Source organism: Somniosus microcephalus, chromosome 10, assembly GCF_052327205.1.
Source record: "Somniosus microcephalus isolate GS21.2 chromosome 10, FLI_Smic_1.0, whole genome shotgun sequence".
In the NCBI taxonomy this organism is placed as follows: Eukaryota; Metazoa; Chordata; class Chondrichthyes; order Squaliformes; family Somniosidae; genus Somniosus; species Somniosus microcephalus.
In genome coordinates this window covers 104,472,538-104,492,765 of record NC_140996.1, presented here as the reverse complement: position 1 = coordinate 104,492,765, position 20,228 = coordinate 104,472,538, and the positions used below count along the sequence as shown (strand labels likewise).

Genomic DNA, 20,228 nt, shown 5'->3' with positions numbered 1-20,228 from the left:
GAATTCCCAGGTTCACCACTCTCTGGGTGAAGAAATTCCTCCTCATTTCAGTCCTAAATGGCTTACCCCTTATCCTTACACTATGACCCCTGGTTCTGGACTCCCCGGCCATCAGAAACATCCTTCCTGCATCTAGTCTGTCCAGGCCTGACAGAATTTTATAGGTTTCGATGAGATCCCCTCTCAATCTTCTAAACTCCAGTGAGTATAAGCCCAATCGACACAATCTCTCCTCATACGTCATTCCTGCCATCCCAGGTATCAGCCTGGTGAATCTTCGCTGCACTCCTTCCTCAGGTAAGGCGACCAAAACTGCACACAATACTCAAGGTGCGGTCTCACCAAGGCCCTGTACAACTGTAGCAAGACATCCTTGTTCCTGTACTCGAACCCTCTTGCTATGAAGGCCAACATACCATTTGCCTTCTTAACCGCCTGCTGCACCTGAATGCTTACCTTCAGCGACTGGTGCACAAGAACACCCAGGTCTCTTTGCACTTCCCCTTCTCCCAATCTGTTGCCATTCAAATAATCTGCCTTCCTGTTTTTGCCACCAAAGTGGATAACCTCACATTTATCCACATTATAGTGCATTTGCCATGTTTCTGCCCAATCACCCAATCTGTCCAAATCGTACTGGAGTTTCATGACATCCTCCTCACAGCTTACCCTCCCACCCAACTTTGTGTCGTGTGCAAATTTGGAGATATTACATCCAATTCCCTCGTCCAGATCATTAATATATATATAGTGAACAGCTGGGGTCCTAGGACCGATCCTTGCGGTACCCCACTGGTCACTGCCTGCCACTCGGAAAACGACCCGTTTATTCCAACTCTTTTTGCTTTTTGTCCGCCAACCAGTTCTCTATCCAAGTCAATACCTTGCCCCCAATCCCATGTGCCTTAATTTTGCATGCTAATCTCTTATGTGGAACCTTATCGAAAGCCTTCTGAAAGTCCAAGTACACCACATCCACTGGTTGTCCCATATCTATTTTACCAGTTACATCCTCAAAAAATTCCAGCAGATTAGTCGAGCATGATTTACCTTTTGTAAATCCATGTTGACTTTGTCCGATCCTGTCACTGCTTACCAAGTGCTCTGCTATTACATCTTTTATAATAGATTCTAGCATTTTCCCCACTACCGATGTCAGGTTTACCGGTCTATAATTCCCCGCTTTTTCTCTACCAACTTTTTTTGAATAGTGGGGTAACATTAGCTGCCCTCCAATCCATGGGTACCGTTCCAGAGTCTATCGAGTTCTGGAAGATGACCAGCAATGCATCTACTATTTCTAGGGCCACTTCCTTAAGTACCCTGGGATGTAGATTATCAGGCCCTGGGGATTTATCGGCCTTCAGTCCCATCAATTTTCCTAACACCATTTCCCTACAAATACTGATTTCTTTCAGTTCCACCCTTTCATCAGGCCCTATGTTCCCTGGTATTTCTGGGAGGTTATTTGTGTCCTCCTTTGTGAAGACAGAACCAAAATATGTATTTAGTTGGTCAGCCATTTCTTTGTTCCCCATTATAAATTCCCCTGATTCTGACTGCAAGGGACCTACGCTTGACTTCACCAATCTTTTTCTCTTCACATATCTATAAAAGCTTTTACAGTCAGTTTTTATGTTCCCTGCTAGCTTACTCTCATTCTATTTTCCCTTTCTTAATTAATCCCTTTGTCCTCCTTTGTTGAATCCTAAACTGCTCCCAATCCTCAGGATTATTGCTTTTTCTGGCCAATTTATATGTCGTTTCCTTGGATCTTATGCTATCCCTAATTCCCCTTGTTAGCCACGGTTGGGTCACCTTTTTTGTTTTATTTTTATGCCAAACTGGGATGAACAAATTCTGTAGCTCATCCATTCGGTCTTTGAATGTTTGCCATTGCCTATCCACCGTCAACCCTTTGAGTGCCATTCCCCAATCAATCCTACCCAACTCGCTCCTCAGACCATCGTAGTTTCCTTTATTTAAATTGAGGACCCTAGTCTCTGAGTCAACTACTTTATTCTCCATCTTAATGAAGAATTCGATCATATTATGATCGCTCCGACCCAAGGGGCCTCGTACAACAAGATTGCTAATTAAGTTTGACTCAGCGGCTGTGACTCTGCTTTGCTTTTCAGTCGCTTCCAGTCTTATGCTGCTGAATTCTTTTCTCAAATTGATTTCCGATCTCCTGGACTTCTCTGGACATCTAGACTTCATTTCTGCTTTGAACTACACTGGATTACACTAAGACTTAACTGCTGTGTCTCTATCTCTGCCACAAAAAGATTTTTTAAACTTTTACACTGCGGCTGTGTCCCTGCTGAACTGGTTCTACTGGTTTTTCAGCTCTGTTGGCCTCTAGCTAGCAGCTGCTGTTTGACTTGCTGTCCGGTGACTTTGTCTACCGGTTTTTAGCTTTGCTGGCCGCTGGCTTGTGGTTTTATTTTTTCTCTGCCGCTTTGATCTACAGTGACCTCCAACTTGTGTCAATTTCGCCATCATCTTTCTGCACCGCTACCGATTCTCATTCCTACGGCAACAACCTCCATTCTCAAACTCTCGATCCTTCAAATCGTTTCTGGACTTCACTCGCCTGCTTTGGCCAGCGGTTTGTCGATGCTCTGTGCCGGTTCCATCCTGCTTATGTCGGCTTTGCCCCGCCATGGGACCTCTAACTTTGACCCTGGTCTCCCTACTATTGTCGCCAACCTAGTCCCTGCTTCCAGGAAATATGTATCCCATTAATTACTACATTTAACCAGGCCGATGTAACCTGAGCTTTTCCCCTGTGTCCATTCGCGTGCGCACTTTGGCTCGGGTCCGGAGCGGCAGCCATTCAATGCTTTTCCACTTTTTTCCCCCCTTTTTCCTTTTCTCGCTATCCCTCCCTGACTGCTCTCTCCTGTCGTCATGCCTCCTTTCATCTCTCCTCTCTTGGATACTCTGCCCTCCCAAATCCCTACCCCAATCCTTCATTACTTTTCAACCTGCCAACTCTCCTGTTGCTGTCCCAGGCTTGACTCCCTCTTAGATAAGCCTACGGCTTCCCTTTGTGCCTCTCTTGGCATCGTGCGAAGGGCCCATTGAGGCACTTGTCGCTGCCTCCTCACGAGCAGCAACCCCAACTGTCCCATTCCACTCTCTTGCTGACCTTCCTGTCCAGCATGCCAACTGGGGGCTAATCTTGCCAATCTCCTCACCGTCCAACTCTCCCCGCTGCCCCCAGCTCTGACCCCGTGGACGCTGGCAGTGGGTCAACCATCACCGACCCTCTCAGCATCTCCCTCCAGAATGTCCGTTCACTTGCAAACAAGGCCCTTGTCATCCATGAGCTTATTGTTGATGATTGCATTGACATCATGATCCTGACGGAAACTTGGTTGAGGGATAATGACACCTTACCCTTAAATGAAGCCTCCCCACCTGGCTATGCCTTCCACCAGTTGCCCCGCTCAGACCGCCGTGGTGGCGGTGTGGCTCTCATCAGCAAATCACACCTTGGTCTGTCCCCCATCTCCTCTGGCACGTTCTCCTTTTGAGCATCTTGCCTTATTCCACCCTGCTCACCTCTCATTTAAAATTCTCATTCTCTACCATCCACCCAAGTACCATAAAAATGTTATTGCTGAGATATCTTCACTACATTCCTCCTTCAGCCTCTGCACCGAACGACTTCTCATCCATGATGATTTCAACCTCCGTCTCAATTAATCATGCTCTCTCTCCTCTGAGTCCACTAGCCTCCTATCCTCTCTTAATCTCTCCCTCCATGTAAACTCTCCAACCCATATCCATGGCCACAGCTTGATGTTGCCAACTCTCGTGGTCTTGCTACTCCCATCGTGTCAATCGCAGATAAGGCCATCTCTGACCACTTCCTCGTATTGCTCTCCACCCACATTCTCTCTTTCTCCCCCTCCCCACCCCATCAGCTGACCGAACGACCAAACCCTACTTCCTTCTGTGTCTGCCTCTGGGGGGGGAAAAAACTCTCCCCCAACTCTTAAAACTGCACTTCTGAAGTCCCAACTGTCCAGCCTTTGGCCCTCCATTCACCATGACATTTCTGCAGCTACTGATCTGCTTAACCACACCCTCACCACCACCTTTGATGCCCTAGTCCCTATTAAAACAATTACTCTCTCTTTCTCTCTCTCTCACCCTGGCCGTTCCCCCGGTACAGCCCTCCTCTTCACTCCCTTAAGTCCAAGGGACGCAGACTTGAATGGATATGGTGGATAACTGCTTTAGCCATTCACCGCCAGATCTGGCTGGACCACATAAAGCATTATCGGGTCCTGCTCTCGTCTGCCAAAATTGCTCACTATTCCAGAATCCTTCTGGAATGCAAAGATAAACCCCGGCTTCTATTCTCCACGGCTAACTGTCTTCTTAAAACCCTCTTCCCCTGTCTCATCCACCCTCCCCTCCTGCAACAAGTGTGAGGAGCTCATGGACTTCTTTGTCTGTAAGATTGAGACCATCTGTTCAGCTGCCTCTGCCACTTCCCTTTCTTCCTGTAGCCCACCGGGCCAAAGTGCCCCCCCTGCCCTAGCCCTGAACTTACATCTTTCTCCAGTCTCTCTCCGATCTCCCCTCATGACCTCTCTGCACTTACTTTGTCCATGAGACCCACTTCCTGCTCCCTCGACTTTATTCCCACCAAACTGCTGACCAACTTCCTTTTCTGGCTCCCATATTAGCTGATATTGTTAACGGTTCTCCTCTCCCTCAAATCTGTGCCTATCTCTCCTGCAACGCCATGTTTGAATCCCTGCAACCAGGTTTCCGCCCTTGCCACAGTACCGAGACGGCTCTCCTCAAAGTCACAAATGACATCCTTTGTGACTGTGACAGATAAACTATCCCTCCTTGTCCTTCTTGACTTGACTTGTCTGCAGCCTTTGACACGGTTGATCACTCCATCCTTCTCCAATGCCTCTCCACCGTCATCCAGCTGGGTGGGACTGCACTCGCTTGGTTCCATTCTTATCTATCTAATCGTAGCCAGAGAATCACCTGCAACGGCTTCTCTTCCCGCTCCTGCATCGTTACCTCTGGTGCTCCCCAAGGATCTATCCTTGGCCCCCTCCTATTTCTCATCTAAATGCTGCCCCTTGGCGACATCATCTGAAAACACAGCGTCAGTTTCCACATGTACACTGATGACACCCAGCTCTACCTCACTACCACTTCTCTCGACCCTGCCATGGTCTCTAAATTGTCAGACTGCTTGCCCAACCTCCAGTTCTGGATGAGCAGATTTTTTCTCCAATTAAATATTGGGAAGACCGAAGCCATTGTTTTCGGTCCCCGCCACAAACTCCGTTTCCTAGCCACTGACTCCATCCCTCTCCCTAACATCTTTGTGAGGCTGAACCACACTGTTTGCAACCTTGGTGTCATATTTGACCCTGGAATGAGCTTCTGACCACCTATCTGCAGCATAACAAAGACCGCCTATTTCCACCTCCATAACTTTGCCTGTCTCCGTCCTTGCCTCTGCTCATCCACTGCTGAAACCCTCATCCATGCCTTTGTTACCTCCAGACTTGACTATTCCAACGCACTCCTGGCTGGCCTTCCACATTCTACCCTACATAACCTTGAGGTCATCCAAAACTTGGCTGCCTGTGTCCTAACTTGCACCAAGTCCCGTTCACTCATCACCCCTGTGCTCGTTGACCTACATTGGTTCCCGGTTAAACAACACCTCGATTTCAAAATTCTCATCCTTGTTTTCAAATCCTTCTATGGCCTCGCCCTTCCCGATCACTAATCTCCTCCAGCACCTCCCGCCCCCCCCCACCATCCCCATGTGCACTCTTGAGCATCCCGATTATAATCGCTCAACCATTGGTGGCCGTGCCTTCTGTTGCTTAGGCCCTAAGCTCTGGAGTTCCCTGCCTAAACCTCTCCGCCTCTTTACCTGTTTTTCCTCATTTTACGACGCTCCTTAAAACCTACCTCTTTGGTCACCTGCCCTAATTTCTCCTTATGTGGCTCTGTGTCAAATCTTTTGTCTTCTAATACTCCCGTGAAGTGCCTTGGGGCGTTTCACTTCGTTAAAGGCGCTGTATAAATACTTCTGACCAACTGAAGTAAAAAATATGCGATCGGGGCTGAATCTTCAGTGAGAAATAAGACGTGGTGGACGAAGATTTTATCGAAGAACATGGATTGGATCATTAACGAATCATGATGGTGATAGTCTACATACAGTTTGTGCATTATAAAATGATTACATTGGACCTTTTCTCTCGTGGCATGTTGACGTGAGTTTTCCATTATAAAAGCGCGATACCAGAAGAACTGAATCAGAAGGTCATTAGTTTAAGCCTCACTCCAGGGACTTGAGTACATAATCTAGACTGAAACTTCAGTGCATTGTTGTATGAGACATTAAATAGAGGGTCCATCTACCTGTTCAGGTGCACGTAAAAATCATGCACTATTCACAGAAGCGCAGAGGGGTTCTGGCACCCTGGTCAACATTCATCTCTCAACCAACATCATAAACAGATTAACTAGTCATTAATATTGTTTGTCGTGCCTTGCTGTGTATAATTTGATGGCTGCATTTGTCTACATAACAGTGATTACACTTCAAAAGTAATTCATTGACTCTGAAATGCCGTGGAATGTCCTGAGGAGGTAAAGATGCTATATAAGCGCAAGTTCTTTTTGTAAAAACCAGTCTGAAGGCAACAATCATTGACTGGACTACATCGGTCAACAGCAGCACTACAGTCCAATGCTGAGTAAAGTGCAATTTAACTATTGCTTGTTGGAGACATCAAAAGACCAAGATCGACACAGAGCAATATTTCCAGCACTGCTTAATTACTTAACTACAAACGATACATGGAAGGTGCTTTATTAATGCAAGTCTGTCTTTATATCAATACCACCATAAAGTTAAATTCTAGTAAATACAGTGATATTAACTTGATTCTTAACGATCAACAGGATCTAAATCATCATCAAGTATAACAGTAACTTAAGTTCCACAATGAGATTACAGTTTTAGTGTGATTAAGTTCAAAACCTATTTTCTAAGAATCACTGGTAGAGCAGTTGTACAGCAGTTGTGAGCACAAAAGTTTACAACCTTTCCTTGAGTAGCAGGCCAGCAGTATCTCTGGGCAATATTGTTCTCGTTCCTACCCTGCTGCGTTCATGGCACATGTCTGGGGTAAGTTGTGTTTATTTTATTGTTTATTTTTACTAAACTAACACACATTATCAAATTGCTACAAACTGTTACTTGACTCTTCGCTTGGTGCTTGCATCTTATGCAATTAACACTTTAATCAACTTTTTTCCTGAATTCAGGTAAGCTGTTAAGATATACAGAAGAGAGAGACAGGTTGTAATAGGCAGAACAGACTAGACTTAGCATTAAAGGCAGGTATCTTTTACCATTGGCATTGCATCAGTGGAGCTGTTAAGTAAGATTCCAAATGGAATCTTGTCTTAAATACTTCAAACTGCCATAAAGGAAATCCTATTTTAGGTGACTCAACTAATCAAATGCCAATTTAGTTGTGTAACAACTTAAGATGTTGTTCAAGTACATGATCATGCTGTTGAAAGTTGGAATTGTCTGTTTGAATAGGTAAAATAGCTATATTGATAAGTCATGTTGTTTTCCTTATATAATATCTGCAGTAACTAGACTCTTCCTAAATTTTTGACAAAGGCCCAGCATGGATTATGACCAATTTCTGTGATAAAATGCCTTTAATCTGTGAACAAGAATATGTAGTGAAATGTTTTTTTGTTTGAATAACTGCCATTTTGTTTCATTACTAAAAATCACATTACATTTATTGCAATGGTTAAAATGTAAGTGCCATAATTAAACAAAGAAAGAAATGAGAGATTGTGTAGAATGGGCCTATACTCTCGAGTTTAGAAGAATGAGAGGTGATCTCACTGAAACATACAAGATTCTGAAGGGGATTGACAGGGTAGATGCTGAGATGTTGTTTCCCCTGGCTGGAGTGTCTAGAACTAGGGGGCATAGTCTCAAGATAAGGGTGTAAGGTGTTTGGTTTCCTCGTCCTTACAAGGGTTCTTTGACTCTGGGTTTTACAGAAACAAAATGGTAGATGATACAAAGGTTTAGGTTCAACCCAAAACTCTTAGTTTATTAAAACCAACAAAACACAGACAAAATACTGTTGAGATTTGGCTGAAACTTCCAATCACCCATATGGCAGGTTGTTACCGTTGTGGATTGTAGGCCTGGATCGGAGATGACCTGTCCCCTGTCCTCCTTTATCTGACTGCAGCTGCCTACACAGTGCAAACCCCTTGTAGAGTCAACTGATACTTAGAATCACCTGCCCGGCTGGTCGTGGCCGACGTCAATTGCAGGCTGGGAGCTGGAGATGACCGTCTTCCCTTCCTCCTTACACCTGGCTGTAGTTAGAGCTAGCTTCTGAGAGAGAGCTTCCGAGCGAAAGGGAGAGCGAGCTGTGGGTGTGGTTCCTTCTTGTAGTTCTTTTAGTCACCTGGCCCCATGCTGGGCCTCCCCCAACCGGTTTCGGTTGTCGGTTTGCTGATCTTTCCGACATTCACACTTCGTCAACCTGTAATTCAATCACCGGAGGTGTATAGAGTTGAGATCTAAGATAACTCCTTATCTCCTCCTCACGCTTTCTGTAACGCATCTCCACTGTGATTTCTATTACTGTTGATGGGCGGTTTGGCTGGTTGTCTGCTCGGAACTCGTGTATCTTCCATTCATGTCAGGAAGATCGTGTTTCAGTTAAACTCAGAGCATTGTCCAGATGTAAATTGTTCCCATCGTAACCAATCATGATTCAAGGTCTCACAGTTCAATGTCAATGTCCTTTTCGGAGTTAATCATGAGTCAAAGCTTTCATTGTTCAGTATCAATGTTCTCCAAGAGCTGCAGACTTTGATGACTGGCACCTTTCCTGTGCCTCGAAGTTTAACCGTTTCATGCCCTTACTACTGGGCTAAACAGGCTTTCAGCATTTTGCTATTGTACTGGGTCTTTTTGAAATCTACATTTCCCCCTTTAATGTCTCTCTATAAACTAGAGACATTACTCTTGATGAATTCTTCTACTTCTTTCCATTTGGGTGCATTGCCGGTCTCAACCACATCTTTACCTTTCACTTTTATTACATACATACATACAAACACTCTGAACCTCCCGTTTCAATCTTTTAAGTTTCCCCCTTGTCTTTTTAAAATTTACACAAGATTAATAGATACAACATAATACACAATTGTACAATTACCAACACATGCGACGCAGTTCGAATCCAAGGAGGGATCTCAATCTTAAGTCCCACATCCCACCATGGAGGGATAATCATCTCTTCAATTTCCTCCCTTTCTTTCTCATTCTTTTGCTGTAACGCGTAATAATGTTTTTGGGACAACTCTAGGTTCTTTAATAGCTTAACCAAATGTTCGGGTAACGGCGGGATATCGTATCCAAAACACGATATGTATTCTTGGAGTTTCGGTAAAGTCCCGTTAACTTTGATCCCGATGTGTTTGTGGTCTGAGATGGGGATTATCCTTTCTTGTGCTACTTGTGGCAAAAGCAAAAGGTGGAATCTTGAACTGGACACCAGGTGTCCCTGTGTATTCTGTACCGCCTTTCGCTAGTGGTTACACAAGTAGGTTCCGTTACCCTTTATCCTTGTACGCAACATGGGGCGGGACATGGCTGTGAGCCATCACTTCCATGATACAGCTGCGAGGCTGCCCGTCTCCGTATAGGCTCCAATTGAGCCCCCTCCCATCTTTTCTTATCTAACTCTATCCGCATAACCCTCTATTCCTTTCTCCCTCATGCTTATCTCGTTCCCCTTGAATGCATCTATACTGTTTGGATCAACCAACGTTCCCTTTAAGCTGCCCAACCACGCAGCGCTCCAGGGGTCCCACGCAGCCGGCTTTTAAATAGAAAAATCGCGCATACGCAGTATTTTGAATGGCCTGTGCAGCCCCCCAAAAAACTGCAGGTAACATTGGCTTCAACTGCTCCTTGTGGTAGAGTGTTCCACACTCTCTGGTTAAAGACATTTCTGCTGAATTCCCTATTTGATTTCTTGGTGACTATCTTCTATTGATGGCTTCTAGTTTTGTTCTTTCCTCCACCCCCCCCCCCCTCCTCTCCCCCTCAAATTATGAAAGGTTTTGATACAGTAAAGACCACTATTTGGTCACCCCTCAGCCTTCTCTTTTCAAGAGAAGAGACCCAGCCTGTTCATCCTTTCCTGATCGGTATACTCTCTCATTCCTTACACCTTTGTAAATCTTTTTTGCACCCTCTCCAGTGCCTCTATATTCTTTTTATAATATGGTGACCAGAACTGTGTGCAATACTCAGTGTGGTCTAACTAAGGTTCGATGCAAGTTTAGCCTAACTTCTCTGATTTCAACTCTATTCCTCTAGAAATAAACCCTAGTGCTTTTTTTTATGGCCTTATTAACTTGCGTTGCTACTTTTAGTGACTTGTGTATATACGCACAGATCCCTTTACTCCTCTACCCCCTTTTAGATTCTTATTTTCCAAGTAATATGTGACCCATCACTTTTATTACTAAAATGTAATACCTCACACTTATCTATGTTGAAATTCATTTGCCAATTATATGTCCATTCTGCAAGTTTATTAAGGTCTTATTGTAATTTGTTGCAGTCCTCCTCAGTATTGACTATCCCTCCCAATTTGGTGTTGTACGCAAATGTAGAATTTGTGTTTTTGATTCTACAGTCTAAGTGGTTAATATAGATACAATGGTCCCAGCACTAATCCTTGTGGGATCCCACTTCTTAACCTTTTGCCACTCTGATTAGCTACCCCTTATCCCACTTCTTTCTGTCATTCAGCCAGCTAGCTATCCATTCTGCTACTTGTCCCTTGAATTTATTCATTAGTCTATTATGTGATCCCTTATCGACTTCATTACCCTTGTCTAGTCTCTCTCTTACCTCTTCAGAGAATTCAATGAGTTTGGTGAAGCAAGGCTTTCATATTTGAAATCCATGCTGACTATTCATTATATGTTTCGTTTCTAGATGTTTTTCTATTTTCTCCTTTAGTAGATCAGTTTTTGGTGGTGTTGACTAAACTATGGCCAAGACATAAGAACATAAGAAGTAAGAGCAGGAGTAGTCCATATGGCTCCTCGAGCCTGCTCCGCCATTCAATAAGATCATGGCTGATCATCGACCTCAACTCCACTTTGCTGCCCGATCTCCATATCCCTTGATTCCCCTAGAGTCCAAAAATCTATCTATCTCAGCCTTGAATATACTCAAAGACTCAGCATTCACAGCCCTCTGGGGCAGAGAATTCCAAAGATTCACAACACTGTGAAGAAATTCCTCCTCCTCTCAATCTTAAATGGCTGGCCCCTTATCCTGAGACTATGCCCCCTAGCTCTAGACACTCCAGCCAGGGGAAACAACGTCTCAGTATCGACCTTGTCAACCCCCTTCAGAATCTTGTATGTTTCAATGAGATATGTAGAGAACTTCCCTGCTCTTATTCAAATAGTGACAAAGGATCTTTTGCGTCCTTCTGAGAGCAAATAGGGTCTTGGTTTAATGTCTCCTGCAAAAGACAGCACCTCCAACAGTGCAGCACTCGCTTGGGACTGCACTGAGGTGTCAGCATAGATTATGTGCTGGGAGTGACGCTTGAGTTAGAGGTAAGCATGACAACACTTGGCCAAGGCTGACACGGTTGATCTAAATGAAGGGTAAAGGTCGTGGAAGAGGTCTGATGTAATGGACTTTTAGCTGAGGGATAAAAGCGAGACTAGTGTAACAGGAAGTTGCGAAGACCCAGGGCTGATCACCCTGCTGCTACTGAGCTCATCAACTGTAATGCAAGGTCTCGTGCAGTCTTTGCATCATCGTGGGTTGCAAGTACAAATTCCTCCTAATAAATTCATGAGCTCCACCATTGGCGGCTGTGCTTTCAGCTGCCTAGGCACCAAGCTCTGGAATTCCCTCCCGAAACCTCTCTACCTCTCTTGTCCTTTTAAGATGCTCCTTTTAAAACCTACATCTTTGAACAAGCTTTGGTCATCCGTCCTGATATCTCCTTATGTGGCTTTGTGTCAAATTTTATTTGCTAACGCTCCTGTGAATCACCTTGGAATGTTTTGCTACGTTAAAAGCGCGATATAAACGCTAGATTTTTTTTTCTGCTACACACCCTGGGACCTCTCTCCTACTTCTCCCCACCTCTGGATTCTTCCCGCTCCTACCACATCCTGTTTTCCATTTCCTGATGCCAGCAACTGTCAGGACCCTCAAACCCCACCCCACTGCTTCTACATCACATTACCTCCACTCCTGATGATCCCAGAACCTGGTCTCCCCGTAGTAGCATACCCCAAGAACCCCTACCCACTGCTTGTACATCAAGCGGCATTGTTCCTCCGTTCTCCCAGATCGTTGCAGTCTCCTCCCAGCGTTGCACACTTTACCAAACCTTCCAGTTCGCTCATTACCCCGTACTGCTGCACACAGCAACTGGAACCAATCTCCTAACTACCTTCAAGGGGAAACACCCTTCTTACCACCTTCTTCTGTATTTTGTGATTTTAAAAAAAAACTTAGAAATAAATTTAATTTCACAGTTAAATTGACAATTATTTTAGTGATATTGGTTGAGGAATAAATGTTAGCCAGCCCAAAGCTGTTCACAGCCAATTAAGTACTTTTTGAAGTGTCGTCATTGAATGAGCAAGTTGAAGAACTGAAACTATCCCACAGTCCAAGAATGTTATGTAATATTGATAGAAACACATTGTATAAAACTTTTATTTTGACCCTCCCCCAAAAAATTTAACTTTAGTGAAATTGTGATTTGCTTGAATTAAAAGACTTGATGGTATCCATGTGTGTGACTGCTGTGGAATGGTCCCTTCAGTGAGTAATAACCAAGTTAAACTGTTTTTCAAGAATGAAATGAGAATTATCTTAACATTTAATAATTTACAAAGGTCATGAGAACATATCGAATTTTGACTGCTACTGCAGAACAAAATTGTTGATGTTTAAGTGTAATCATACATTGCTGATACCATTTTAGTGAGCTGTCTATTCAGATTATCATTATGTGCAGAAGGTTGGTTCCATAGCTGCCTGTTTACATTGTTGACCTTTTTTGAGCCTGATGAAAATTTATTGATTTGATTTCATAAGTGAAAATGATAAGAGTAAGTTTAAAAAGAAGTTGATTTCATACCTTCAGGTCATCAATGACAAAGCTATACAAACTTAAAGGCATAAATAAGTGGATTTCTGGGGTTTAAATCTGGATGACAAGATGATTGTGGATTCATAGCATATCGTACATGTTCTACAAATAAATATTTTATTTATTGCTGCAGTGACTGATGTATGATGCTCTGACAACTGAACCTTTTAAAAAAAAATCTTAGCAATAGGATGGTTTAAAAACGAAAGCATGCTGTTTAAAAGTTAATTTTGTTTTGTTGTAGTCACTATTTCCTGAGTAAGCAATCACTTGCCGATAACTATTTGTAATATTATGTAGTAATGAGTTGTTGACCTCTTCCTCCTCTTTCTGCAGAACTTGAATATCAAAACATTGACGGATGATGTGGTAAGGTTATTTTTTTGTATATATAATTAACATACAGTATTTGTTTTGATGCGGTGGTTTTACTGATGAGTAATTTAATTCTTCAACTAAAGATTTGAGTGTCTATAAATAGTGGATTAATATTAGTGTTGCATAATGTACTTAAACCAATCAATTGAATTGGAATAATTAAGTAATTTGTGCAAAAATTCTTTAGGGCACTAATTTTAGATTCACGGTTCATCAGAGTGAGTACTGCAGATGGCAGCAGTATCCGGCTTTGAAACTGCATTAGACATCATGTGGTGACTAATACTGCATGAAACCTGTGAGCTACAAAACTTGTGAATCTAGAATATTGTTGCAATGGATTGTTTGCAAATGATATTCTTCGTACTTGGACATTCTCTGCACCTCGCATCAGTGGACTGGCACTGGCTTTGATCACTGCGGAGGATCAGTCTCTGTTGAGATTTTTTGACATCAGCAGCCATCTATGATTTCTCTCATTCTCATGCTGTATACAAGCATTAAACATATATGTGTATTGTATTTATTTATTACATAAACTGAGTGCAATTGTGCAAATGTTATGTTCTTTCAGCAGCTGAGTTATTCTGTGCTGACTGGTTCAGAACTGTGACCAGTTAAACTGAAATAAAGATAACTGCATCAGTCAGGGGAGTGCAAGTTCTTTGCTGTTTATTTATTGCAGGTTTTGATCTGCAGCTAACATTTTGGGTCTATTTTCACTGGTAGCGTCTATTTGCAACACCAGATTTCTGATTGGTCCCCTTGGAGAACAAGACACACCCAGCAGTTTGTCTGTAATATGTAATTTGATCCTGCCTGTTGGAGAGTAATGAAGATCTCTGCAGTGTCTAATTTGATCCAGTCACTGTCACAGGCAGACTCCAGAGCTCACCGTGCTAACACTACTGCTTTCAGAGAATAGGCAGGGCTCACCCTCCAAGGTTAGGAGCACTCGCAGCACTCACACTGCTGAGTTCAGATAGGAAGGGGTGAGGCTGTGGAGGAATTTCAATGTGAGGATGACAATTTTAAAATCATGGTGTCGGTGGACCATGAGCCAATGTAGGTCAATCAGCACAGGGGTGATGGTTGAATGGGACTTGCTCCGTGTTAGGATACATGCAGCAGAATTTTGGATGAGCTCAAGTTCATTGAGGGTGGAAAATGGGAGGCTGGCCAGGAGAACATTGGAATAGTCGAGTCAGGCAAATATCGCACAAATGTAATGTCATGCATATTGGTCAGACAAACACAGAATAGGCTCTCTTTTTAAAAATTAATTTAGTTATTGCCCATACCTAGTTGCCCTTGAGAGGGTGGTAGTGAGCGGCCTTCATTGAAATGCTGTAGTCTGAGGCGGGGAGGAGAGGGAGATTGTGGTGCAGGTGTAAAGGGGTTGGAGGTGGAAGAACGTGATTCAGACATAACCGATGGCCGAAGAAAGTGATCCAGCTCCTGAGCTGGATCGCGTTCTTGCTCTTATCCCTCTTACCCCCCAGCTTCAGACCAGGATCATGTTCTTCCTCCCACCTCCCCACCAATATTCCCTCTGATTTCTTTTTGGGGTGTGTGGCTCATTTGAAGGGGCTGTGCTCTCTCTCTCTCTTTTTCTCTCTTTCTCTTTCTCTTTTTCCCCCCCCCCCCCCTGCCCCTGCCTAGCAAGTTCCCAGCCTTCTTCCCCCACCCCCATGTCAAACCTTATATGAAACATAGCTGCTTTGTCCCTAATGCTTGCCTTCGATCCCTCCCTAATGATTCAGCATGATGGTCTTGACTCTGGGACAACCCCAGCCTGAAGGGTAGCAGGATGTTAGTGAGCCTGAAGAAAAGGATGACCTAGTCTACGTCACTAAGTCACTGCTTTATCCAATTGTTAGGTCAGGTGTGCCAGAAAATAATACCACTCATTAACAAAGAGCCACAAGTTTTAAACATAACTCAAGATACACTCTGATTACTGAGCAGTGAGATTATCAGTGTGACCCTTGATAAACTTTGTTTCAAACTATTTTCTTCCTATCTTCCTGGTTCCTTTTAAATTCTACAAAAGCTTAAAGCCAATTTCTGTGGCAACCCCAACTGAATTCTGTAATCAGAAAGGTCTGTTCAGGTCTATTCAACTTCTTGTGATACATTAATCAGTGTTGTAAACTTATTTTTAATTAAAATGTAATCACAATTTTTATCGAAACAACACACTGTAAAACAAACTTGAAATTTTAATCAAACATTAACTGAATCAATATCGCAATCAAATATTAATAACTTTAAAAAGTATAAATAGCATTATATATAAAATTAACAATTTTTTTATATTTGAAAAGAAAAACTGCTTTAATACAAATTACAGAGCACAGGCAAAAAATGTTTAAATAAATTAGATTCAATATAAAATCCTATTAAATGCCGGTCTGTGTCTCCACTCAGTAAATCTGGTCAATATTGGTGTCACACTTGGTTAACTGGCTCAAACTAAAAAGCAACATCTCAGAACTGTGGGGATAGGGAATGTATGCATCAAAAACGAGGATAGGGACTAGGAAACCGCCTTTGAGAAACTACTGAGCATTTATGATAACCACCGATCGTGAATGACCAGTTACAAGAACCTATTAATAAGGGAAACGAGGAGGGGAACCAATCAAATGTCTTAAACTACTTTTTGAAAATCTTTTATCGACTATATTTTCCCCTTTTCTTACTGAGTACAGGATTAAATAAAGTTTCTAATATAATAAAAACATAAAAAATACAAAATTGACAAAAATATGGTTAACTTATCTGTAAAGATGTCTTTTGTGACAATGGGTACCTTCATTAATTCTTTTACTTGGAGACATCCACCTCTGGAAAATTATGAGCTTCCAGCTGCTGCTACTTTTCCAGTGTTAACACCTGCAGTTCACTGAATGCCTCAGTTCGAACACGTGCAATATTTTCCTGTGCTTCAAGATGATTTTCTACTAAAAATAGCAGGGTGTGTTTTCACGCTGCAATAGCATTTCTGATTTCATTTGCTTTTCTGAATGATTTGAAAACCAGCTGGAGAATATTTTTAACAGTTTTATTTAAGTACAGTTTCACCTTTGTGTTTACTTTTTACGGCAAGCTGAGCAATAGACACACAGAGAGCCAGTAATGATGGGGTGGGGGGCGCTGCAGGTGGTGTAAGAGGGGTGGGGGGTTTGCGAAGAGAGAGAATGACACCAACATCTGTTCTTCTATTGACGTTAAGAATTCGTTGTTTATTAAAAAGTTACTTTATTTTCTCAGTGGAAAAGTTGATTGTGTTTTGGCTCATTGTATCGAATTTTTTCCCAATAATTTGAAAACTGAGTTAGATGAATTTCATACAGTCATAGAATACTGCAGCATCCCGGAAGGAGGCCATTCGACCTATCATGCCTCTGCCAGCCATTTGAAAGAGCTGTCCAATTAATCCCATTATCTCGTTCTTCCCTCATAGCCCTGCAAATTTTTCCTTTTCAAATATATATTCAACTCCCTTTTGAAAGTTACTAATGAATCTACTTCCACCACACTTTCAGGCAGTGCACTCAGGATCATAACTTGCATAAAAACAATTCTCCTCCGCTCTCCCTGGTTCTTGTGCCAATTATTTTAAATCTGTGTCCTCTGCTTACTGACTGTCTTACCAGTGGAAACAGTTTCTCTCTATCTACTCTTAGCAAAACCCTTCAGAATTTTGAACACTTACACTACATCTCCCCTTAACCTTCTCTGCTCTAAAGAGAATAATCCCAGGTTCTCCAGTCTTTCCACATAACTGAAGGCCCTTATCCTTGCTGCCATTCTAGAAAATCTCCTCCGCACCCTCTCCAAGGCCTTCACATCCTTCCTATAGTGTGGTGCCCAGAATCTAGCCGAGGCCAAACCAGTAAATTACAAAGGTTTAACATAACTTCTTTAATTGTGCTCTATTATTAAAGCCCAGGATCCCGTATGCCTTTTTTAACAACCTTTTTAGCTTGTCCTGCCACCTTCAAAGATTTGTGTATGTAAACCGCTGTCTCTGTTCCTGCACCCCCTTCAAAATTATACCGTTTTGTTTATGTTGTCTCTACATTCTTCCTTGCTATGTAAAATTTCCAATCCTTTAACCCCCTGGCAGCACTCGCATATCCAAGGAGGATTGAAAGATTGTGGCCAGAGCTATATCCACCCTTGCTTCCCTCGGAAACCTAAGATGCATCCCACTGGGGTGTCTTTTCTACTCTGAGGACTGCCAACTTTTTAAGTACCTCCTTTATTTTTATCCTATCTAATTTCTTTACTGCCATCTCCTTTACTTTGACATTGGCAGGATCCTCTTCTTCAGTGAAGGCAGATGCAAAGTACGCATTTAGTACCCCAGCCATGCCCTCGGCCTCCACAAAATTTCATTTTTGGTCCTTAGTCGCCCCCACCCTTCCTTTTGACTAACCTTTTCCTCTTTTTTATATGTTCATAAAATACTTCAGTGTGCCATTTTATGTTACACTAGCTGGGGGTGCCTGGCGTTGCCAGGGCATTTTAGAGGGCCGCGCGGTTGACGGCCGACCGCTGCCGCTCCCGCTCCCCTGCTCTGTGTCTCGGGCCGAGCGGTTGTGAGGCCCGGCTCGAGTGACCCCAACTCACCTCGCGCTCCGACGGGCCGACGCAGCTGCCCCGCTCGCTGTTGAGGAAAAGCAGGGGGAAAAAATGGCGGCGATAATTTCGGGAGGCTGCAGGATTAGGTCCCGCCCGTGACGCACTGATTGGTCATCCATCAGGTCACTGAACTGTAGGATTGGTCAACCATCATGTCACTCAACGCTAATGAGCAGTAGGATTGGTCAACCGCTAATGAGCGGATTCTTGAACGTTTATTATATACTGTCCGAACAATTTTTGTCTGACCAAAAAGTAAATATGCCTATGACACTCCCCTGATCATAACCTTTCTTTTGATATAACATATGTGTAGGTACGCTCTATAACTTTTGCGTGTATGACAGACAGACAGACCTTTCTCATACCCTCTTAGTCCCTCATTTCCTTTCTTTAGTTCTCCTCTGCACTTTCTGTATTCTGCTTGTTTCTCTACTGTATTATGAACCTGACATTTATCATAAACCTCACTAAAATTAGCCATGTTCCAGTTCAGTATCTTCATCTTTGATTGTTCCTTGTCCTTTTCCATAACTGCTCTGAGCCTAATAATATTGTGATCACTGTTTTCCAAATGTGCTCCCACTGAAACATATTCCACTTTATTCCCCAGAAATAGATTCAGTACTGCTTACTTCCTTGTTGGGTTGGAAACATACTGATCAAGAAAGTTCTCATGTACATATTTCAAACATTTGTCCTTTTCTTTGCCCAGTACACTTTTTTCCCCCAGTCTGTATTAGGATAATTGAAGTCCCCTATTATCACTTTGTTTTTACAGCTTTCTGAAATGTGCTTGCAGGTTTCCTCATTGATCTTCTTCCCAGTATTTGATGGTCTACAGTATGCACCCAGCAGCATAATAGCTCCCGAACTCTAACCAGATAGATTCTGTCTTTGAACCCTCAGCTATATCTTTTTCTAGCGCTGTAACAGTATCTTTGATCAACACAGTCACCCTCATCATTTTTTTAATTCCCAATTTCTCCCAAATATATCTCCCCGGAATTTGTGGTCAGCGGCGAAGGGTGTTCGCCTCTGGCCCTGACATAAGCTTTGCACAAAGATCTCGCTATCTCTGTGATGATGTTTGGGTTTTCCGACGCGTAGTGTGAGCTGCTGTGACATCAACAAGCTGTCTAAGCAGCCAATCAAAATGCAGAATTCTCAGACAGCGAACCAGGAAGTCAGTAAGCTCTTAAAATTCTAATTTAAAAAAAATGTTAGGGAGCTGATAATTCGGATTCTTTTACCCTCAGTATGGTTCAGCAATCCCTGAGTCGAATACAACTGGAGAGTTCAACAGATTTATTATCCGCGGAGTCTTACTCTGGTATATCGGCACCGACTTCTGCAAGAGTCTGACGAGTCCAACAGAGTAAGCAATTTGACATACAGCGTGCTACATATTTATACATGCATTGCGAAAGCATTAACACAGCATACATTCAGCGCCAATCATGAGCTGTACACATATACCTGTACTTTTAACTTGATTTCCTTGTCTGGCAGTTCGAGCTGGGCAAGCTGCATTTTGTGATTGAGTTACAGCTAAGTAAAGATCCCGTGATGCGGTTAAGATTACTTACTGTCTGTACAATTTTTGCACGCCGCCCTACATTGTTCCTTATCAGCATGGTGCAACATCGTAGGCACCAGCCATTTTAGCAACTAAAGGTCAGGTTAGCTTTTTACTTCTTTGCTGCCTTTACAGTTTCTCGTTTCTTCTTCATTGACCTTTGTATTCTCCGAGCAAAACAAAGATTGGGGCTCTCGCGTGGGGAAAAGGCAAACCTGAAAAGATGAACAAACTTTAAAACAAAAAAGTATCTTCATTTTAATTTTTATTAAAATTGATACATTTGACACTGCACAAAATTAAATTTAGTTATTCAGGGCCATAACCGTTGTTTAGCATTCGAT

General features: G+C 42.9%; 1 protein-coding gene across 1 annotated transcript in view; it reads left to right on the top strand.

Moving 5' to 3' along the window:
* The window catches only part of LOC147111592 (protein diaphanous homolog 3-like), a 1,088,834-nt gene that overhangs the window by 39,063 nt on the left and 1,029,543 nt on the right, over nucleotides 1-20,228 (top strand). Inside the window, exon 2 of the mRNA XM_085998659.1 lies at nucleotides 13,611-13,643. Within this exon, the coding sequence (XP_085854785.1) occupies nucleotides 13,611-13,643 (33 nt within the window). The remainder of the gene's footprint in view (nucleotides 1-13,610; nucleotides 13,644-20,228) is intronic.